Raw genomic sequence first — 22,605 nt, 5'->3', positions numbered from 1 at the left:
CCAACAGTCTTCATTGGGAGTGGAGGAGGAAGAGAAGAAAGTCAAAATATTCAAAACGTTTGGATCCCAGTATCATTAAACAGGAGAGCTTTGGGAAACACTGGGAGGCAGGTCAGGCTACTTTCTGGCTTCATGCTTTGGATGGGGCTGCCCGCTACCAACCTCTGGAGAACAAAATACTGAAGGCAGATAGACAAAGGAATCCAAGGGGGAAAACAAACCAAGGGGAAATCAGACAGAAGAAGAATGCCTTTGATATTTATTAATATTCAGCTCAGTGGGGGAGGGGAGCAGAACACGAAACTGCCCTGCTCTTTCTGACAACCGCATGCAAAGGAAATTTCTGGAAGCTCCAGTCAATGGTGACTGAAGAGCACCCTATATGCTATCAAGAAATACAAAGTGAATCCGTTTTCCTGGGGAGGGCCGTGTTTTCCTGGGGAGGGCCATGTTTTCCTGGGAAGGACTGTGTTTTCCTGGGGAGGGCCATGTTTTCCTGGGAAGGACTGTGTTTTCCTGGGGAGGGCCATGTTTTCGTGGGAAGGGCCATGTTTTCCTGGGGAGGGCCGTGTTTTCGTGGGAAGGGCCATGGCACCATGTTCCTCCACCTCCAAGGGCCCTCTTCACCAGTGAAAACTGCAGACCTGGCCTCCAGGTGATATTTCACAACAGAATTGTGAGCTCTCAAAACAACTTGGACTCTAGATCCTTCTGATTCGGTATGTCTTATAAGTTTGTGACAACCTTTCTTTGCAAAGTTCCCTGAAATACTTTCAGACAAATGACTTTGTTTTCTGTCATTTCGTGGTAAGCAGAGCAGCAAAAGCTTTCAATGCAGAGAAATCATGTGTGTATCATGCAGGTCGAGGCTGACATGTAACACAGCTCTGCTGCGGTGCTTCACTGAGCTCTTTCTCTGAAAAACACAGGCTTTCCCTCTCTCTAAATGGGGGGAAAGGAGGAGTTGGGACATACTTTTCCATCTCGAAGCCTAAGCCCAAGGGGCCAGGGCACTGTGCCCTCCCTGCACGAGCAATTCTACACAAGACAGAGGCGTGGCCTATGCTGCCCTGGGGACGCTCCCTCCATATCTGACAATAGGCCCGACTCTCACAATACACACAATTTACTTGTCACTCTCTTCCCCTCCCTGCCCACCTGTGGTCCCTAAATCAAATCTGAGGCTCAAACAGCAACTCAGCAGTCTCAACTCACTTAAAAACAAACAAACGAAAAAAACAGCACCGCAATTCTACAAACATGGGACAGGTTTGTAACTTGCAGTGGCAAGGTCCTTCTTTTTCATTTATGTACTTGAAGACCCTTCAATGATCTGTGTGTGCAAATACCTATCCAATTTTTCCTAATCTAAAATGTGGCAACCTTTACGGATCAGCAGGGGAAGAGAAGCCCAGAAGAGATGTACAGATGAGCTCTTGTTTAGCAGTAAGAAACTGAGGCACACAATTTTGGATTCTGGTGTTTGAGAGAAGGAAGAGCAAAGCTATGGTGCCTGGCTTGGCTACTTGGCAGGACACTGACCAGTTCAACACTAACTGCTCATTTTGGTAATGAATTATTGTTTTAGACAAAGACAAGTCAGGCTGTCAATCCAAGGTCCATACTACTTGAGAGCCACCAAGAGCAGCTATCGGAGACACTACTTACTTTTTTATGCTAAGTCAAACAAAAAGTAACCAACACACACACACACACACACACACACACACACACACACACACAGCGGTTTTTTACCAGAATAAGCTGTCCTTGAAAATCATCGTCATCAATCAACTCTTCCCGAGACACTGCAAGCCCCTCCTATGCCTCACTCCTGAACTGGTGTCTCACCTTAGTGTTCCTTCTTAGACTGCGAAGAATATTCCTCCTCCTTGGGTCTTCGTCTGTTTCATACGGAATGACAGCATTGTCCCCTTTGTAACCTTGGGAGGCCTGATCCTCCTCTTTCTTCCGGATGGGCCCCAGCTCATCATCGCTCCCCACGCTGAAGCTGGTTCGGTAACTGGCAAACCGCCCCAGCCGGCTGCATCTCGTCCTGTACAGCACGGGCTTGCTCACGATGGACACCTTGCGGCCTCGCTCTAGAGAGCTGGTGTCCATCTCACTATCGGACCCATTCCCACTGCCGTTGGACTGGGCTTTGTTGATGTTCCGAATGGTGATGATCTTGCCTTGGGTGCTGTCGTGCGGCACGGAGTATATGTTTTCTTCTTCATTCCTTGGCTTGACCACAGCATCCATGGGCTCGGCGTAATCAGAAGGATCGAACCCGTCCGGAGGTAGCCAGGTGCTAGAAGACACAGACTTCCTCTGTCCATCTCTATGGCCTTGGTCTAAGTAAGACAGATCCCCCTTTGTAATTTCAAAATGGACAGGAGGCTTTGGTTTGACTGGCGGAGGTACTTTGTTGTTCAGTTTACTCTCGAAATTGCTCATGATGAAAGACAGCCCATCATTTCCCTCCAGCTCCATAGAGAGCTTAGAATGGTCTTTGGACAGAGAGGGCAGCGACGTGTCTTCTCGGAACAGGCTGTACGAAGGGGGCTCGATGTCCTCTTCCGAATCCTGCAGGTTGGAGTTGCAGAGCGGCGAGCCGGCCCGGGGGGAGTTGAACACCTCCTCGGTGGTGCTGCAGGCCTCGGCCGCGTTGTCGTACATGTGACTGGCCTCAATGATGTTCTTCTTCTCCACCACATCTTTAAAAAACGGGTGGAAGATCTCCAGTTTATGCTGGGGTTGGCTGCAGGGGAGGCTTAGGAACCTGCCATCGATTTCTTGAGCGATCTCCTCGCCCTCGGTCAGCTGCTCCCGGCTGAGGTCGTTGTCCAGCACGTCCACGGCGCCATCGGTGAGTGCGACCAGCTGAACGGGGATGATGTCCTGCACCTCACAAAGAAAGGCACGCAACATGGCCAAGGAGGCCTTACGTTTGGCTGAATAGAAAACAATGTACCCATGGACCAACCGGCTTTTTCTGATGCTAAACGAGGAATGGTATGAAAGAATAGACAGTTCAATGCGCTTCTTGTGTGGTCCGATTGGTAGTTCAAGTAAAACAGAGTTGTTGCTTCCACAATGGGAAGATTTACAGGCTGGCGACTGAAGGACAGGACAGAGTATGTCGTCGACACTAAAAGGATCTCCACACATCAGACACATGACAATTCGCAGGTCAACGTCAGCCAGATCTTTGATGCTGGCCGTAGAACTGACCAGGTTTAAGTTACGCTTCGAGTCCAGGAGTCCTTTCAAGACTTGACTGATCTGCTTTTCGTTAATGTTGCGTCCATAACCGATGCCAGCAGAGGCGGGGTCCAGAAAGACACACTGAAGTTTGCTAGCAATCTGCTGGCCTTGCTGTATTAAGCTATGCAGAGTCTCTCCACTGGTGTCTCCTCTCTTGTTAACTAAAATTAATGTCAGGGGGAGGTGGACTAAGTGATTGTCTCGCCTGCCAAGTGTGGACTCTCGACTCTTCTCTATACTCTCCACCACGTAGCACAGAGATTCCTTTGAGTTGTAAAGGCAGAGACATCCGTGGGGCTGAAATGTAGGCGTTTGGAAAGAGTTCACAGGAAGCCTGACGTTCCCTTCTATTGGCCTCAGGGAAAGCTCGTACATTTTACCATCTATCACATACTTGTCATCATTTGTACAAAGAGCTCGGATCTCATTGGCCAACTCTCGGGCAAGGCCGTCTTTGCCCAAGATAACCAAGTTGATTCTATCAATGTTGGGATCAGAGAGTGAATTTTTCTGATTCCGTTCAGATGGTCGGAAAAACCGAGAGCTAATCAAGTGTTCAATCTTAGCGTCCACACACGCCGGGCAGCTAGGGCACGTTTCCTTGGTCGGGTGGTACACAAAGTGAATGTGCTTCAGAATGAGGGCATCGCGCTCCGCCTGGAGCTTCTGTAATGCTTTAAATCGCTGTTCTTCCCCCAGAACGTCCTGAATGACACCCATCTTCTCCTTGCTGGGCTTAGCATCCAGCTCCAGCTCATAAAACAATTCTGAATATTCCAAAAGCAGCTCCTGAAACTCTTCTTTTGCTCTGTCTATAATTTGCTTTTGGTGTTTGCCATAGATATCCATGTATACAGATTCTTCCAGCCACTGGTAGAAATCTTCATTCATGATGAAACTGCGGGCCTCCTCCCAAGGCTTTCCGGGAGTTATGAAAGGAGAGGTCTCCAGGTTTTCTTTAAACGCCCTTCTCATTTCAACTCTTTTCCTCTCGTTCCGCAGCTTCTCTAAGTGGGTCTCGTACAGCTGGTCTGCTGGGACGGTGTCCATGACGTCAAAGGGAATCCGCTCGTTGTCCATGTTGTCGATGTGGCTGGTGGCATCCCACGGGGTCTCCTCAAGCACAACAAACCACTTCAAGAATTCTGGCTTGGTCTCCAACAGCTTTTTGGCTTTTATGCAGCTTAGGTGGTCTATTTCATCTAGATTGGGTATGAGAGCTTCAAAGGCTAATGGCAGGGCTGCCAGGTACAGCTTCCTTCTGCGCTCAATGTGCTCGTGCTTGAGGCGGTGGATGTGCTGGAGAAACAGCTTCTTGGCTTTCTGAGTCCCTTCCAGATACACGTAGTCCTGGTACTCGGGGGAGGCCTGCATCTTCCGGCTGACACTCAGCCAGTTCTCATTGTGGTTTTTCACAATGCGACTCACCAGCCACTCATACTTGTCTTTTGCTGTAGCTATCTGCTGACTCTGCTGCTTGAGGGCTTCAAAGTAAGGAATGATTTTCGTCTTTCCCCGACTTTTATCAATGAGTTGCACTAAGGTGCTGAAAGCCAAGTCCACATTTACGTTGGATCTCGCTGAGGTCTCCACAACTTGGAGGTTCTTTTTGCTTAAGGCAAAAGTATGCGCATCTCTAATGTACCGCTCCACACCCTCATCACACTTAGTCAGGACCACCACTATGGGCTTTTTTGTTTTCGCCAGCTGATTGTAGAGATTGGAGACAAACTTGAGCTGGTCATCAAAGTTCCTATTCATGCCCCTGCTAACGTCAATACCAAGGAGAAAACCATCAATTAGCAGCTTTCCATCTGGCATTTGTTTCTGCTCAAAGTCCTGCTCCAGCCCCAGCTGGTCAGTGCAAAAGTACATGAGTTTTTCAGCCGATGCGAGCTTGGTGGCAGCAGCTCTCTTGATATAGGGCTGCAGGGCCGTGCTGCGATGAGGTTGAAAAGTCTGATCATCAATGAATTCAGTCTGCTCCACGATGTGCATCTTACATTCCACGCAATCCTCCAGGGACCGGCTAACTTCTCCCCAGTAGAGGAAGTGGTCATTGTTGACCACTCGCCCCCCGAAGTCACTGGTGCTGAGGACAGAGGTATGGTCCAAGTGGAACTCATCCGCGCTCGGGCGCACGAAGCGGTTGCACAGACACGACTTCCCGATGCCGCACTGGCCCTTCTCCTTCTCCGTCCCAGACAAGCCCACCACACTGATGTTGTAGGTGGGAATGCGGACATCTTGCTTTCTTGCCATCATCATCGTCGACACATCCTGCCACAATCAGCCACTTCCGAGATCAGATTAGTGTTTTGCTGTGGACCCAGGGGCTGCCCAACATTATCAGTGGGGGCTGGCGCCCGTGCAGCGAAAGTGTCAGGTCCCACGGTGCTTGTATACCACTTTAAGGTCAGTTTTCACCACTTCTATCGCCAAATTGCCAACATTTCTTCCTAGATGGGGCGGGGGAAAAAATACCATCAGCATCATCATTTTGGAACTCGATTTTAATCACTGAACTATATAGCAAAAATCGATTTTCTTATGCAACGAGTACCTAAACAGCGAATGGGCCAGGCCTAATGCTGGGTGACAATGTAAGAGTGAGTAAGGCTGATATTTTTATGTGCCCTCAGAGAGGCGCAATATCTGATGGAGGAAGACACATAAGTAGGCAGTGCGCGCTAAAACACGGGTTTGAGGCTCCTTGGGAAAATGGCTGATTCCAGGGAGAGTTGGTACAGATGAGCCTAGAACATCTTGTACAAGAAAGGAAGTGCTCAAAAAAACGATAGGGTATCTCACAGGGATACTGAGCCAGTTCAAAGGGGCTCCCACAGGTCAAATCTGGAATAATCTGAGAACCAAAATAATTAACTACAGTGATAAGTTATAACCCATTGCACAAAATAGAAACTTGAATTCATACCACTGGATCAGACAAAAATCATCACTTGACACTAAATCTAGAAGGGAAACTTTGATAAGGAGCAGGGTATTTGTACAGAATTGAGGTGTCCTCCGATAGACTACTTATGATTAGTTGCAAAGGGAAAAAAAACAACCCACTAATTATACAGTGGAGAAATTGGGCAACACTTTGGGTAATGAAAGTATCATCGCCGAAGAGGGCTACAAGGACATCAGGGGCCTCCCGATGTGATCCCCGGGGGGGATACATCACTGTGCAGCTTGATGGCCCTGAATGCACTGCCCTATCCTAATCACAAGGAAACATCAGACAAACACAAAATGAGCAAGATTCTATTAAAAAGGGACGGGGGGCACACTATACTTTTCAAAAGCTATCAATGTCATAATTAACAAAGAATGGTTATGTAAATATTACAAATTAAGGGAGGCTAAAGAGACATCACAACTAAATGCAATTATCTGACCCTAGACTGAATTCTGTACCACAGGAGGGGGTCAAGGGGGGAAGGCTATACAGCACATTATTAGATCAATTAACGACCCCGGACTATGAACAGAATATTCGATAAAAGTAGTTTATTAATGTAAATCTATGAAATTGATAACTGTCATGTGAGAGAATAGCCCCATTCTTAGGAAATACACTCAGAAGTATTTGGGTGGTGGGGGAAAGGCCATAATGTATGTGACTGGTCCAGAAAACAAAATTAGGGGGGCGTGTGTGTGTGTGTGTGTGTAGAGAGAGAGAAAGTGCAAGAGAAAGAATGCAAATGAGGAAAAATAACAACAGGTGAATCTGGGCAAAGAGGGTAAGATATTCTTTTGTGCTACTTTAAGTTTTGTAACTGTCTGTAAGTCTATAATTATTTCCAAATAAAAATGTGATAAAGAGTGTGATGTGGGCTTGTTTCGCTGACCAGAACACGGGCTCTGTGAGGAGCAGGCCCACTCCTGTCTCATTCTCTTCTGCATCCTCAGCCTATAACAAAGTGCTTGACACAAATATTTACTGAAAAGGTGAATAAAGAAATGACAGTTACAGCACATTAAAGAGTCCTCAAAGCCAGCCTTTTGGATTTAGGGAAGCCTTTCTGAAGGAAGTTCCAGCTCCACTGAGACCTAAAGGAGAGGGAATGAAATATGCAGACACCTCTCCCCCCAGAAAAAAGCACGTTCCATGGGGGAACCAGCTGAAATAAAGTGTGTGGGGAGGAGACGGGTGAGACAGACACTTAGCAAGTAAGCAGGGGCCAGATTAAGCCACTTCCAAAGAGTTTGGATTCTTTCCGGAAGGTTATGGGGAACCACAGACTGTGGCTGAAAAGTAGCACTTTACGGGACCTAAAGTTTGAATAGTTGAAGTAATGAAATGTTACGATGTCTTACAAAGTCTTTCGCAACTTTCCAGCCGAAATCAGTAAAATGTGTAGTCTGGCTGCCTCTACAGAAATGGTCCTCTGGCTACTAGTGTTTACACTGCACCATCGTCTACTTACATGTGCAAATATGACTTTGCAACGGCTGAACCTGCAGCCAAATGAAGAGTCTCTTGAGATACTCCCAAAGAGGAGATTTGAAACAGAGCCATTTTCTTCTGAATCTCATTTATCCCTGGTAGGAAGCCAACATTTCCACAATCTTAATGTTTTTGTGGCCTATCTCATCAGAAACGCCACAAGAAGTCAGACCACCACACATTATTCTGATGATACAAGGGGACACTGAGCAGGCGGGCACAGTTGTCCGCTATGATAACTTCACATACCTTTCCCAAACACCCGTATCTTCCTTTGATAACCCAGAAAGCCAAACCCTCTATGGAAATAAAATGTGGCTAGATGTGGTATGTAAAAATTGTGTGACCATTTTCAAAAGAGGAACCTCAGTGACTGTGAACAGTTGCCTCCAGATAACCTCGTGGCATGCTCCTAAAGAAGCCAAGTCCCAGACTCCAGTCCATGGGAAAGAGACAAAACCAACCCCCCCACCCCCACTCCCCTAGGGAATTGCTTACCTAAGTAAAATCGTAAAATGCTTATGAATATCTAAAGCATGTTTATACACATTCTCTGAAATACCTGGGAAAAAACCCAACAACTACAAAATCTAAGTGCGTTTGCACATTACTTTGCAGTGCACATATTCCGTTTTCTTTGGACATGAGGAGACCCGGGTTTAACAGAGCCTCAGGTAGGAATGTTGATGAAGCTTTCAGAAGTGCAGGGTGCTGCTCCAGTAACAGAGCCAGCCCTTCTCTATCAATTCCGCACCCCAGGGTCTGGCAGGACTCAAGGCCACCCACTTGACCAATTTTGAAATATAACTTGGTGACATGGGTCCTACTTCAAGAGGCTGATGCATACAGCTGGCAAATCATTCCACTTATTCTCTGTAAAGTGGGACGAATAATCTCTCTCTTCATAGAAATCTCAGGAAAACGAAACCTAACCTGCTCTTAAACTTCAAGAAATAAAGATATTGGCTCAATTTTGAACTAAACTAAAATGCATTTATTACCCATTCAATACCTTGTTTAGTTACCATTTCAGAGGCATGATATTCTATTTAGTCCTTCCAGTCAAAGCCAGTTATCTGAAGAATGCTCAAGAAAAGAAAGTGACTCTCAAGAACGTAGCCACTGATAGTTTAAACCTAGAATGTTGCTAACTGACTAAACTAAAAAAGCTGGGGGGGGGGGGAGATTAGCTGGCATGGGAGTGGTTAATTTTTGGACACCTGGTAACTTTCCACTTGTTAGAAACCTAATAGGTTTCCTGGTATAAGTATGTTCTTCTTACATGTCTGTCTTTGATGTCTGGATAATGCAGTTTTACTAGTTCCTCAATTGGACTGAATTACACGGTAAACAAAGACTGTTATAAATCTAAAAACACCTCAAACACTTGGTTTAAAGGAAATAACCTTAAGTGCTTGGTCACAAACACGTTCAATTTTTCTAAGAGGTGGGTAAAAAAAATTAGCTGAGTCACTAAATTTAACGATCTGAGAGACCACAAAGAAAGAGAAAGTAGAAAACAGGGCATGTCCAAGACTCTGCAATGTCTTTAGTTTAAATCTGATGGGAACTGGTGTTCTCAGTGGCCAACTAAGCTATTCAAACAGTAAAATCTGAATGTCCATTCTAATAACTTGGCAGTACGAATCCCTTTAAAACTGAAGAGTTATTGGGGGGTGGGGGAGAAAGTATTCTTTAAAACAGTAACTGCTTTTATCTTAGAGCTTTAGAGCTACTTGTTAGAAAAATGAAAACACAGAACCTAACAGGTAGTTTAATGCTAAGTCAACTACTTCAGAAGGGAAAATACTTCAGGAGTATTTTCAATTCTTTGTCACAAATATATGTCACAGAGACATAATGCAAACATCTGAGAGCTTTTTTAAAACCTGTCACTGGGCTCCCAGAGTTGTTTATTTGACGTGTTTAACCAAGACACTGGCTCCCCAGAATGTCTCAATTGGAAGGCAGGAGGAGGGCGTTTTCCTTTTTAACACCTCTACAAAACACCCAGGCAAGAAGTGGTAACATTCCCAAGATAGTACACATTTCACAGGACACAAAAATGCCACTGGGATCCAGCATTACTATGACTGCTAAAGTTCACACTGTCAACAACTCTCAGCGTGTTCCCCCCTCCCATCCCACAAGTTCATGCACCCCCCCCACCCCCCAAAAGGAAGTGTTTCTGCGCTCGGTGATCTGGACTGCCCCGTGACACAATGGTGGTGGACAAAGGTCCACCACCATTATCCAGAACCAAAATTATCATGTCTTTCTACGAAAATAGTCAACAAATTCTGAAAATGCATTTCGTTCCAAACAACCATATACAGAACACTACCAAGCTAACAATACTATAATACTATATAATAATTATATCATGTACTAATACAATAAGGAAATAATTTCATAGGGAACTGCTAGCAAAGAAAGTAAAATACTTGTTACCATAATTTTTCTTAATCCCAATAGGGGAAAGGAATGGAAACTTGCACTGTAACTAACAGAAAGCAAAGAGCGTTTTCTAAACCTCCTTAATATTCATACTTCTCAGCACCTTAAATTTCTGAATGGGTTTTCAAAGCTATGAATTATCATCAAAATGTTTGCACTAAGTAGATACCTGATAAGACTAAGAGCTACAGGAGAGAGCGGAAGAGCAAAAGGAAGGGATCTAACTAGGAAACATTTTCCCAGTGAGAGGCTCGTAAAGGAGAATTTTCTAGAGGAATTTATTTGCCAAGTGAGCAAGAAAGGATGGGATATAAAAGCTCCAGTAAGAACACTACTCTGGTCTACCGAACCACTGAATTTAAACAAAATATTCTCTAAAAATCTAATGTTTCCATTTTCATATCAATAAACATTAAAGTAAACTTTCTTAAGATTTCTGTTTGTTTTTCCTCTGAAAATTTTAGACACATTAGAGAAAACTTGGAAGGAGTCCAAAGTCCTTATTCATCTAACTCATTCACCTATGAAATGCAGCTGAATTTACAGAACCTTAGTTAGTGATGAGCACAAACGACGTGCCAAGGTATTTAGCTGTAAAGAGCAATTATAATCTTTATGAACCTGACTGCTATAGAGGGAGTCTCCATTTCCTCGGTGTGATTTCTGTCAGAATGGGAAACAATGCCCTTATCCTGCTCCTCTCTTTCCCACATGAGAAGTGTCTTGTGAAATGACTCCATCCAATTCAACAAGCACAACATAGCCTCTACTACTGAATAGGACCGATGGCCCAGTTACAGAGCAGCTAAATTCTTCCTTCATAATATTTCAGAGGAGTTCATTAGGCATTTTTGTATTACTCTAGTCTCTAATCTTTAGAATTGAGAACTGAGCTGTCCATCAAGCAAATCAAATACAGATTTATCAAGTTAAGAAGATGTGATGAAACAAAGAATGGGGCACTGTCCTTGGTGATGAGAATCTTATAATTTCCTGAGATACAATATTTTTACTCAAAAAATAACTAGGGACCGGCCCGGTGGCTCAGGTGGTTAGAGCACCATGCAGCTAACCCCGAGGTTGCCAGTTCGATTCCCACATGGGCCAGTGAGCTGCGCCCTCTACAGCTAAGATTGTGAACAACGGCTCTTCCTGGAGCTGGGCTGCCGTGTGCTGCCACGAGTGGCTGGCAGCCATCGTGAGTGGCCGGCGGCCGTGCCGGGAGCTGCTGTGAGCGGCCGACCGGCGACCGACTGCCTCAGCCAGGGGGAGCGCAAGGCTCATAACACCAGCATGGGCCAGGGAGCTGGGTCCTACACAGCTAGACTGAGAAACAACGGCTGGAACCGGAGGGGGGGGGCAGGAGGAAGAAGGTGGGGGAGAAAATAACTAAACCACAAGACAATAAGTGGCATAGCTCATTTCCTGGGATCCAGACAAAGGAAGAGGAGACTATTAAGCTCTGGGAAGGTATCAAAGAAGCAGTAAAATTTGAACTGGTATATAAAAGACTGGCAGGGCTTGGAGAGATGGCCCAGGCATTCTAAAGACATGAAAGGGCATGAATCATGGTGACGAAAATGGAAACACTAGACATGTTTTGGGGCCGACTGGAGCAGAATTTTCATGCACAGGAGGTGGAAGACAAGAAGGGTCGCTGGGGCTCAAACTAGGAACAGATTGCATTTTTACCTGTGAGAATCTACTATGAACATAACCTTTGATCCAATGTTATTTACTGTGTGTGCTAACACTGCTACCTCAACTCCTCACCTAACAAATCAGCATAGTCTAAGGAAGAGATCATCTTACATAAAAGAAAGCTCTATTTGCATATGGCAACTACATTTCTACCTCAGTCCAATGCAAATTAAAATAATAACATGGGGAAAGGGGCAGAAAGCCATGAATTTACAAAGGAAGAAAGAGCAAATTATATTTGCCCAGAATAGTCCTGGAGGTTGCTTCCACCAGCACAGGCTTCACACACCTACAATTTAATGTGGGAGGGAGGATTTCCTCATAGCCACGGAATCTCACTCTATCCCCAAGTGCTCTATCAAGGTACAGGAAATCTCTGAAATGGGTCATCTGGATCTTTGGAAAGACTGATTTACGTGTTGAACCATCTGGTCTTGAAATGTGGAATCTCTCAACATATGGGCTCTTCTTGGACCCTGGGTGTGTGTATGTCTTGGGCTCTCACTATACTCTGCGAACTCAATAGGCAGCACTCTCCAGAGAACCCAGTGAGGAAAACACAAGGGGTCCAAGACAATTTTCAAGGACTGATAAAGTCAGATGTCTGTTTTGAAAATAATCTGGCCTACAGTTAGTTTTTTAAAGAGCGGCTAGAAAAGAGTCTCTGACATGCCACTTGTAATTTTTGCAAATGTCTTTTCCTGCTCCTTTTGATTGATTTACACACACACACACACACACACACACACACACACACACCACCCCGCCCCCAGTCCTAATAAAGGTGCCTCTGAATTCCAGGGTAGAAAAACAGGACTCTGTTGCAGTCTTACTACCCCAATGGCCCACACAAAATAAAGCAAGCAGCCCACTTTTCACCGACACAGTTCTCATGCCCTGAGGTATGCACAACTCTACAAGCCCGTCCCAAAGAAACAAAATTTCTAAGCCAAGTTATTTACAGGATGAAATCAAATTCCCCTGATGAATGAAGGAGGCTGCTTTCAGCAAAAGCACTTCCTTAAACTTTATCCTCAGCAGCTTTACACCAGGTAGCTCTGGAGTTCAAATCAAGCTATATCTGATCAAAGTGACTAGAAACAAAGACAAAACCAAAGACTGAGAAATCTTTCTCACTGATGCAGCACATGGTTAGCTATATTAAGAAAAACAACAAAACAGGATTTCTGATAAGCTGTGGAAATATTCCCCAGCAAAGGAAATGCAAAATCAAGACCAATTTGAAATAAAAGGCACTCCAACAAGCCTGCTGTCTACCATTAATACACTGAGCTAAGATGCTTACCAAACCAAGCTACAAAAATACAGCCAAGTCTTACCTCTGAATTTCCTGGTATTCAGACCAATTTTACATTGATTTTGAAGTGGTAAAGAAAACCTATAAATTATTTCAGCAATTATTTCCGAGCACTTATGATCTATTCAGTTTTTTAAAAAACTTCTCAGCAGAAAAAAGTTCTTTTTGAAAGAATGTTCTCCATAAAAATTTCTCTGGATATGCAAGAAGAGTGGAAGCACCGTCCAGCCAAATGTGCCTTGCAAACAGAGGGCAGTGCTGAAGAAACAGGCATTTCTGTCGACTGGGAAAAATAGGTCAGCTTATTTTCAAGTCCAACAGTAAGTCTTACTATTCCATTCCCCTGATGGCATTCTAAGATGACAGGAGGATTTCAGCCCATTGTTTCTAATTATTCCTCACTACTCATTTGCATTATTCTATAAATTGCCAGTCCTAAAACAGGCTACTACAAGTAATAAAAGTTATGCCATATGCATACATTTTTTTAAGAAGAATGGTTTGTTTTCTTTTATTTAATGCACCTGTAATGAAGATAAGAACAATGGTCCCACAGAAACAGAACAAACGGAACCAACTTCCAAGCCAGCAAATCTTAGCAGGCGACAATGTGGACCCACAGATTAAAGAACTAATTTAGGACTCAAACTAGCAAAATCAATACATTCCTCCTTCCCATCTTCCAGCCTCCACATTTACTTACACACTTGCCTTGTTTCAAATGAAGTTAAAAACAGAAGTCTCAGAGAGATGAAAAATGAACAGTTACAAGACAGAACATGGAAAGGGGCTTGGAATCAACACAAAATTGTGCCCCAGGCTCAATTAATCACGTGTGAAAATCTGCTAAATTGAGGTGTTTATCCTGATCTTCTCCTAGAGGAGATGAATATATGAGTTACTATGTTTAAAACAAACTGGATTTTTTGAATGAGAAGATGTTACATGTAGACACTGTTAATAAAAAGTCATTGTGAAAAATATTTCTTAATCAAATATTTATCACCTCAGTATTTAAAAAGCGTAATTCAGGTTCCTACTGTGAAACTAGGAAAGGAGATACAATAGTAAAAGAACAGGAGTGGGGCTTCCTTTCTGTTTCTGGGGTTGGTTACACAGGCATTCACTTTGTAGGTGTTCATGCTGCACATCTTTATACACTTTTCTCTACAGTTTTATAAAAGGATACAGTTCAGAGAAATGAAACACTGTTTACACGCTAGCAAGTAGAGCTGGCCCTCTCCAACCACTACAGCCCACCCACAGTGATCCACTTTGTCCCCGTCTACACTAGGCCTCTGCCCGGGGGTCTCGTCAAACAGGTGACTCTAATCCTCTCTGGGGCAAGTGAGAAGCGGTGCGTGGAGAGCCCCGTACGTAACTGGCAGTTCTTCGGGGCTCTGGAGAAGGCTGAACAGGTGGCACATCAGACCTTCCAGCCTTAAAATAGAGCAACTCAATTGGATCTGTTTTATATGTTAGGATCCACATAAAAAGACTTCTTTTTTAAAAAAGATCTATAAGTTTAAAAAAGCTCAAAAACTCCATGGTTCAAAAAGCCATTTAGTGATCAGACATTTGGTGGCCTGATTCCTAGGATTTTGCCAAGAGACAAAAGTCAACAACAGTCATCCAGTCTGTCCCACAAACCCTTTCTTCTCCTTGCATTTAGGAAACTTACCCAGATCAGTGACTACTGAGACAGAAAGGAAACAACGCAGCCAGTGAGAGATGGAGCCCTGTCTAGAACCCAGCTCTCCTGACACCACCCCAGACCTTCGCCCCCCGGGCCCGTTTTCCCACTCCACCATGCCGTCCTGGCCAGAGAACTGGAACAGAGAGCACGGGAAAGGTCAGGGGCCAGGTCGGGGGCAAATCTTTGGAGGGCCCTGTCACTGAGGAGAGTCTGGACTTCACCGTCTGAGGAAGCCCCAGGATTCTGAGCAGCAATGGCATGGTCGGGTCTGGGTGGAAAGGGGGATTTCTGAAAGCAACCCCCACCCTCTCACCCTCCCTTCATGTCCAGTTGATCCTCACCCCACTAGGTACGTGTTTCCCATGTAAAGGCCACTTCAAACCCGGTCATAATGAGCACTGTGAAAAACAACTGCTGGCGATGGAAACACTGACACAGTGGCGGTGTAAGATGCCCCTTTGAAAAGCCTTGTCAGGGCCCGGTCTTTGTAATTTAGCAGTGGCTCACAGGAAGTGCCTGAGAGCCCGATTCTTTCTGCCTGTGCTCAAGGCCGTAATTTCCTTCCCATTCTTAAACCGATGACCCTGTGTCTCACTGTCCAGGGGGTCTGCCAAGGGGAAAGGGCAGACAAATAAGAAGCAAAATCTGAGGAAAACTGGCTGATTAAAAAAAATTCTTAAGATTCTTCGTGGGATTAACAACTGAGAGAACTTCTCGATGAACTGATCTGCTGCCAGTTCATCTAGATAACAGATGCGAAGCTGAAGAGAAGGGAAGTCAGTCACAGAAGCCGCTGTCAGAACTGTGCTCTACCCAAAGCCTCTCTCCCACCCCGCGCCCTCCCAGGGCTGCCTGTACACACCGCTCTGTGCCCTCGGTAAGCAGGCCGAGATAAGATTCATCAAGATCCTAGAATCAAAATGACTGCAAAGGGGACAAAAGGGAGTGACATCCAGCCAGTACCAGTTATTACAGCTACAACCGCCACCCCTCCCCGTATGTGTACTTTCCTGAGCTTGTGCTATGTGTTCCATGTAACACCCGTCTATTACTCACTACTTCAAGATAAATTTCAAACTATATAAGCACCATGTCCTGTTGAGGAGTCCAAAAATAACTAAGAAAACACCTGCAATCCCATAAGGAATGTATAACAAACGGCATTTTCTGTACAATGCGAGCTAGCTCCGTGATTTTCCCTTAATAACAAAACAGTAACTAACTAGTTCCTCCTTATGAACTCCCATTCCTTGAAAGTCCTTGGCCAGCAATTTTTAGGAAGATCAATGAGTCACCTCTTATCACTACTTCAGTCCCTCAGACTTAGAAGGAAAAACAGGTCTAGCCTATTCTTCCATGACAGCTGTCCTATCTACTAGAGGAAATCACCTTGACCTCATGTATCTGGCTGCTATTCAGAAAACCAGGTCTCCGAGTTCAAACTATCAAAAATAAACTCACGTAGGGGAGAACATACCTTTCTCAGTTACCTACGTACAGAATGGCAGCACTGCTCCATCCCAACATAAACCCCCAGAGCGCTGCCCTTGGGGACCTCACCTCCCTCTCCCCAGGTTACACCTGGCCCTGGGAACATATCACAGCTACTTTCTTTCAAAAAGTCTTAAAATCAATGTACAAGAAATAGCTCCTGCTGATTTCTAGCTCACACTAGAAAGAATGGAATAGAAAAGTGTACCACCATTATAAAACCTTGTCACCAGACCGACTTGAACTACCCACAGCATCGACTACGTTAAAACCTTAAGTGACAACTTTTCTAACATGGCTAACGTGACTACTACAGTCTGCAGAAAAAAAGGGGATTTGGTGATGAACAGGTGACTCAACCGGCTCCTCCACTTCTGCACACACCTTCCCAGCTCCTCAGACCACTCACCCGCTCCTGCACACATCTGCTACGTCTCCTCTCCGCTCAGAAAACCCACTGTGGAAGCCTACCGGGGGCTTGATTTTGTGGTCGCTAACAGGACGATCCCTCCGGCTAACCTCCCCTCAGGAGCACAGGTGTCAGCACGGGGATTACGTAACTTGTTTGTACCAAAAGGCCTAGCACACACACACCAGCCCCCCAGTCTTCTTTATTAAGGACATCCTGGGTTACACTAGGACGAAGAGATGACACACTTTCCCCGAGTCCCTCCTGCCCAGTGAAGAATCATACACAAAAGAGTAAGGAGGGGTTTCTCTCGCTCTTGTTTTTTCTTTTGGGGGCAGAAGGTTGTAATAACTTGTCAGTCCTTGAATTTATATACTCTTCCACCGTCTTATTTAAAATATAAGAGTGGGCCATTTCAAAGATGGTGATTAAAAATCTATGTATCATGGCTGATCAAGTGTTATCACCACATGAGTTCAAACAGCTTAGGCTACTGAACTCCATTTTCCATATTGACTGTTTAACAGAAAGCGCAGCTCAACCACTGAATCATGCGAGTTAAAAGCCTAGTCAGGAGCAATCAAAAGGCAACTGAGCTTGAAAGCTGTGTGTCCACATTCCACACTGTCAAGGCTGCAGTGAGCAGATGGCATGGACGGAGCCAGAATGTGTTTGATACAGCCTTCTCACACCCCTTCTCCATTCCCCCAACAAAACCCGTATTTCCACAGGCGCAAACCTCACTCTATAATCTAATACAGTAAGGCCAGTGTTGTCTGGAGTCACAAAGTTTTATATGTACTTGCTTCTAATTAAAGACCATTCGATTTTAAGAACTTAATAAAAAGGCCATAAACCTGTATCATTCCACAAGAATGCCAAGAATGCTAAGTACCCAACTAATATTCTTCCAAAGTGACCTTTGTTAAGGGCTGCCTCTACTACTTTGCCAACTAACATGTCAGGAGGCGGAAACATTCCTACCTATCGCAGGCTACTCAACTCCATTTTAAAAAGCAAAGGCCGGTGAAAGGCCTTCTGCAAGGAACCAAAGCAAGTCAAATTCCGACAGCGAAAAGTACTCGTATAAACAATCTCAAAAGTGGCAAAATCAAATTTAAAAAGCCACTTACAGTGCCAGCAAATGATTCAGGAGAAGTCTGAGAAAGGCAATATTAACATTTTAGTGGCAGAACACCTGGCATACAGCCAGGAGGCCTGGACTTTCTCCCTTTCTCCCTAACTAGGCCATTAAATCTTGCAGAAGGCAGGAAGTCACTCACAGGTACAAACTGGTTAAACGGTATCTCACAGCCAAGCTACCTTGACAGCTTTCATTCGTCAGCAGGATCACTGGACAATGATGTTCTTCAAGGAGACAGGTAGGTCTCTTGGGGCTAATGATAACCTCAGCGCATGCAATTATAACCAGACTGGTAACAATCAATTCCTGCCCTTGGACTGGACACTCAAATTCCACTGCTGAGAAGACAGCACATCTGCCGCCCGGGAAGCTAGGTCGCCCGGATCCTCGCAGCCTCACAGGTCGCTTCCCACGTCTACTTTTGCTCTCTGCAATCCATACTCTGTAGAGCAGCAAATTATCTTTTTAAAGTTCGGGTCTGATCTTGTCAATCCCCTGCTTACAACCTGAGCGCTTCCCCTCTGCCCTTCTACTAAAACCCCAAATTCTTATCCATCCCTGTGAAATCTCATCTCCACCGTTCTGCTTTTCCTCACTAGACTCTGACCATTGTGGCCTTCCTTTAGTTCCCTGCATGTCCCTACTCATTTATTCTCATTCAATAAAACATCACTGAGTTTTTGTAAATCACTATTGTGCCGGGCACTGCACAAGACACTGCGGATGCAGCGATGAACAAAAGACAAAGATCCTCGCCCTCAGAGAGAGAGCTCCCATTCTAGTGAGGGGAAACACTAACAAAACAAGAGGTGAGGGAGTCCATAATATGGGAGTCTGGGAGGAGAGAGGTCCAGGCAGAGCAACTGCAAGGGCTCTAGCGCTGAATGGTTATTTTTCCTTTGATGTGTTTCTTGTCAAATTGTTAATTCCATCCAACCTCAGCACCTGGCTCAATAATTACCTGCTAAATGGGATATGTAAATTCATGTCTAAAGAAAAGGCCAAAAAGGTGTCCTCGAGTAATAAGAGTATTATCTCAAGTCATCAAGGCCCCTGCAGAGGTTACACAGGTTTCAGATTTACTAATCCAGTTTATGATCAAAGTGAACTTAGTGTCAGTTCCAGAGCGATCCTGCCAATACCACAATGAGTCTTAGTCACCAAGCCATCATCCCGGAGAGGTAAAAAACGCAGGGAAAGTAGAGAACAGAGAGACCTTCATAGATCGTAAAGTAACCAACACATTCAACTGATGTAGAAAAACGGACCTTTTCCAATGGCTCGCCCCAACCCACTGACAGCTACACCAATTAAAGGCTCGTCTGGATGGACTGCTCCCCTACAACTCCACTACCTGGGTCTCAGCTGTGGCCTTTTCATTCCAAAGCTTGGAATATCGTGAGTTTCCTCACAGATCTCTCTCTCCCAGGCCAAATCACAGTGTACCATGCTCTGTGTTAATTTTTACAGTTTTTGTTACAACACTTCCACCCCAACTTGACTCGAACCTACCTTTCCAACTTTATTTTCAACTATCCTTCAACAAGAACTCCATACTCCAGATAAACTGTTTCCAGAACATGCCTTGTGCATTCCTGCTTCCATACCTCCACACAGGCTCTACCGTTTATCTGGAAGGCCATTCTACTTCTTCTCCACCTATTTGAATGTCATCAGTTTAAAATAATGCTTTATGTGCTCATCTCCACTATGACAAATTCATCATTCCCAAGCAAAGACAGCATTCCTTTGGCCACACTTGAACTTCTATACTCCTTTCTGTATCACTGAAAGCCTGCAAACTACATTTCCCAGAATCCTTTGCCAGCTGGCTTCCAGTTAGGTCCTGCCAAAGGCTGGAGACTGGATGGCAAGATGAAGGACACACTTTTTGCCCACTTCTGGTCTGTCTGCAGCAGCAGGGAGCATCTGGGGAGAACAGCAGGTCACCGCACCCACCAGCGGAGTGCTGGCTTCTGGTTCCTGGTCAACTGCAGCAGCAAGCCAGCAGCTGGCTACGAGTGCAGACTCCTGGACTCCAGCCCAAAGGCAGCTTCCTTATCTTTGGGTAACAGCCCCCTTCTCCCCCTTGCTCCTCCACACACACCCTCCTTTCCTCTTTTTGCTCCTCCAGCCCTTCCACACTTCTGTAACAAATCCCTTGCTTGAAGTATCTAGGGTGGGGTCTACCTTCCTGATTGGAAAATAACTGATACCACAACAGATGATGAGGAAATACAAATAGCAGCATCAACTAAGATGGACAATGAAGACTACCAATTTTTTTAAAATGTCATAAAACAAAAACCTAGAGAATACCTCCCTAGGTATAGTCTCACGTAATTTTGACCCTAAGAACTACGAAGCTAGCCTAGCTGCATATTTAGCTGCACATTTATAGTACAGTTTAGCTGTACATTTTTTAAAAAAGGAAATCAGTATCGTCTCTCTTTGACTGGGTTCCTATGGAACAGGGAGAATCCCTGTATGTCTCCTTCCCTGTTCCCCCAGAACACCGCATACAGCAGGTGCTCCTTAGGTGCCTGGTGTCTGACTGATGACTGTTAGAGGAATTCAGAGAGGTTGGGGGTGAAGGCCAAGCAAACAGTCACTCTAGTTCTAAAAAGCAACCTGAAAACAGATCTCATCCAAAGCACTCACCAAAGAATTCCAAAAGCTCCTCCAGTCCTGAGAGGCAGCCACTGAGGGGGGGAGGTAGAGGGGTTCAGTCGGCACACAGGGCAGGGATTTTCGCCCCTTCCTTGCCGAAGCCACCGCTGAACCTGTGAAGGCTATCACTGCACTTCTGATGAGGGCCTCTAGTTTTCAGTTAAAGATCTAGTCTGCGAACCCCAGTACAAAATACTGTCCAGAACACAGTATACCTTTCTCAGAAGGATGAAGAACTGAGTCCATCTAGAGCAGATGCAAACCTCTGGCTCCTAAAAGGCTGTGTTTCCAACCTGCTCAGAGATCACATCGACATCTGTAAGTTTTATCTTAAACTCATTTTCTGGTATTATATTAAACCAAGATAAGAGTAAGAAGAGTTTGGAGGGTATAAATTTTTTAAAAGGCTAAATAAAAACTGCTAATTCCAGAGGTTAACAACTATTAAAACCACATCTATAGTCCTTCATCACATCATCTGCTGACCCAGTTTTCCATTAAACAAAAAATGGCTCATGAAATATAAACCTTAGAGAAGATGTAAAGCCCAGCAAGAGTACAAAGAAGCTTGACTCTCGCTGATTTCCAGGCTGACCGACAAAACTGGGCCATCAGCTGTTGTCATTTTCACATTTCGTTTGCCAACATGCCTAACAAATAAACGCCTGAACTTTTTAAACTGGTCCAGTATGACTTCTAATAATCTTATAATAGGAAACCATGACCTTTAACACAATGTAAGCATTTTCCAAGTATTAGGCACAATAAAGTCCTTTCAGAGACTGGCAAGTGAAAAGTTCAGGTAAAATAGGATTTTTACTGAATGCTTCATAGATAATCAACTCTTGACAAATTGGAATATACAAAAATCTAGCAATTACCATAGACAATCACATCTTCCTCTGATAATTAAGCTAGTCCTACACAATAAGGGGCTTCAGGTTCATCAGTTATTTAACATTTACTGAGGGCCCTCTTGGGGCCAGGAGAGAAAACAAAAGGACAGTCAAAGCAGGAGTCCTAAGCCAATGTGAAGTCTTCTCATTACATAGTAAGTGGGACAAGTGAAGGAACAGAAGATGCCCTAGAATGGGCTTCACACACACACACACACACACACACACACACACACACGTTGTTTTCCCGGTCAGTCATCTCTCTTTTACAGAAGTAATAATAGCAAATATTCACGAGCCATGCAGAGTACCAAATAAACAATGTGCATATGTGATTTCATTTTTCACAAGACCCGAAGAAGGCAGGTACTATCAAAATCCCCATGTTACAGATGAGAAAGGCTCAGAGAGGTCAAGTGCCTCATTCTAGATCAGCCCGCTTCGCGTGCCCTAGCTGCCTGCCTCTGAAGCCTGTGCACCTGGCTTAACCCCAACACTGCCCTGCTGCGGAGACAATGGACAAAACCAGCTGTGCAGCCTGAGCATTCTGGAGCCGACAGAAGCTACTACTGCTGTAATCCACTTCCTCTGCTGGCAGAGCTCTCCACTGGGGGGTACAGACTCTTATCTGCCTAGAGGCAAACCTTTAATAACACACTCTCCAGAATACTGTGTGTGCCTGCCTCATGTTGCTTGAAGTATTGTTACATACTTTGCCTTATAGCTGCTTCCGCACACCTGAGAAGGGCAGGTATTCTCCTCAGAGGTAAGAACACTGAGACACCGGACATCAAGTGACTCACTGGGGTCAGCAGATTCAATGGCTGTCTCCTCAGTGGGAACACTCATGTCAACCAAGACTCACAGAAGAAACAGAGTGTCTGCCAGAGTTTTAACCACAAAGACCATTTCCAAAGTACAACTTGATGGAAAATGGTTGTTTGTAAACTTCAGTGATTTGCAATTAAGAATGAATGCAACTTCAGTTGCCTGAGCAATTAAATTGTGAGAAAACACTAACTTGTACCTTTCTTCATTTCTCAAACAGTAGAAGGGAGAAGATGCTATAAGTTTTTGCCCTTAAATGTAACCTCATGTTT

General features: G+C 44.7%; 1 protein-coding gene across 1 annotated transcript in view; it reads right to left on the bottom strand.

The window, feature by feature from the left end:
• ARHGAP35 (Rho GTPase activating protein 35) overlaps positions 1–22,605 on the bottom strand; it is a 120,102-nt gene that overhangs the window by 74,147 nt on the left and 23,350 nt on the right. Inside the window, exon 2 of the mRNA XM_033129666.1 lies at positions 1,852–5,726. Coding sequence (XP_032985557.1) covers positions 1,852–5,535 — 3,684 coding nt within the window. The 5' untranslated portion in view covers positions 5,536–5,726. The remainder of the gene's footprint in view (positions 1–1,851; positions 5,727–22,605) is intronic.

This window comes from Rhinolophus ferrumequinum, chromosome 15, assembly GCF_004115265.2.
Source record: "Rhinolophus ferrumequinum isolate MPI-CBG mRhiFer1 chromosome 15, mRhiFer1_v1.p, whole genome shotgun sequence".
Taxonomy (NCBI): Eukaryota; Metazoa; Chordata; class Mammalia; order Chiroptera; family Rhinolophidae; genus Rhinolophus; species Rhinolophus ferrumequinum.
The sequence above is the reverse complement of the archived record's forward strand: the minus strand, read 5'-3'. Positions and strand labels throughout refer to the sequence as shown.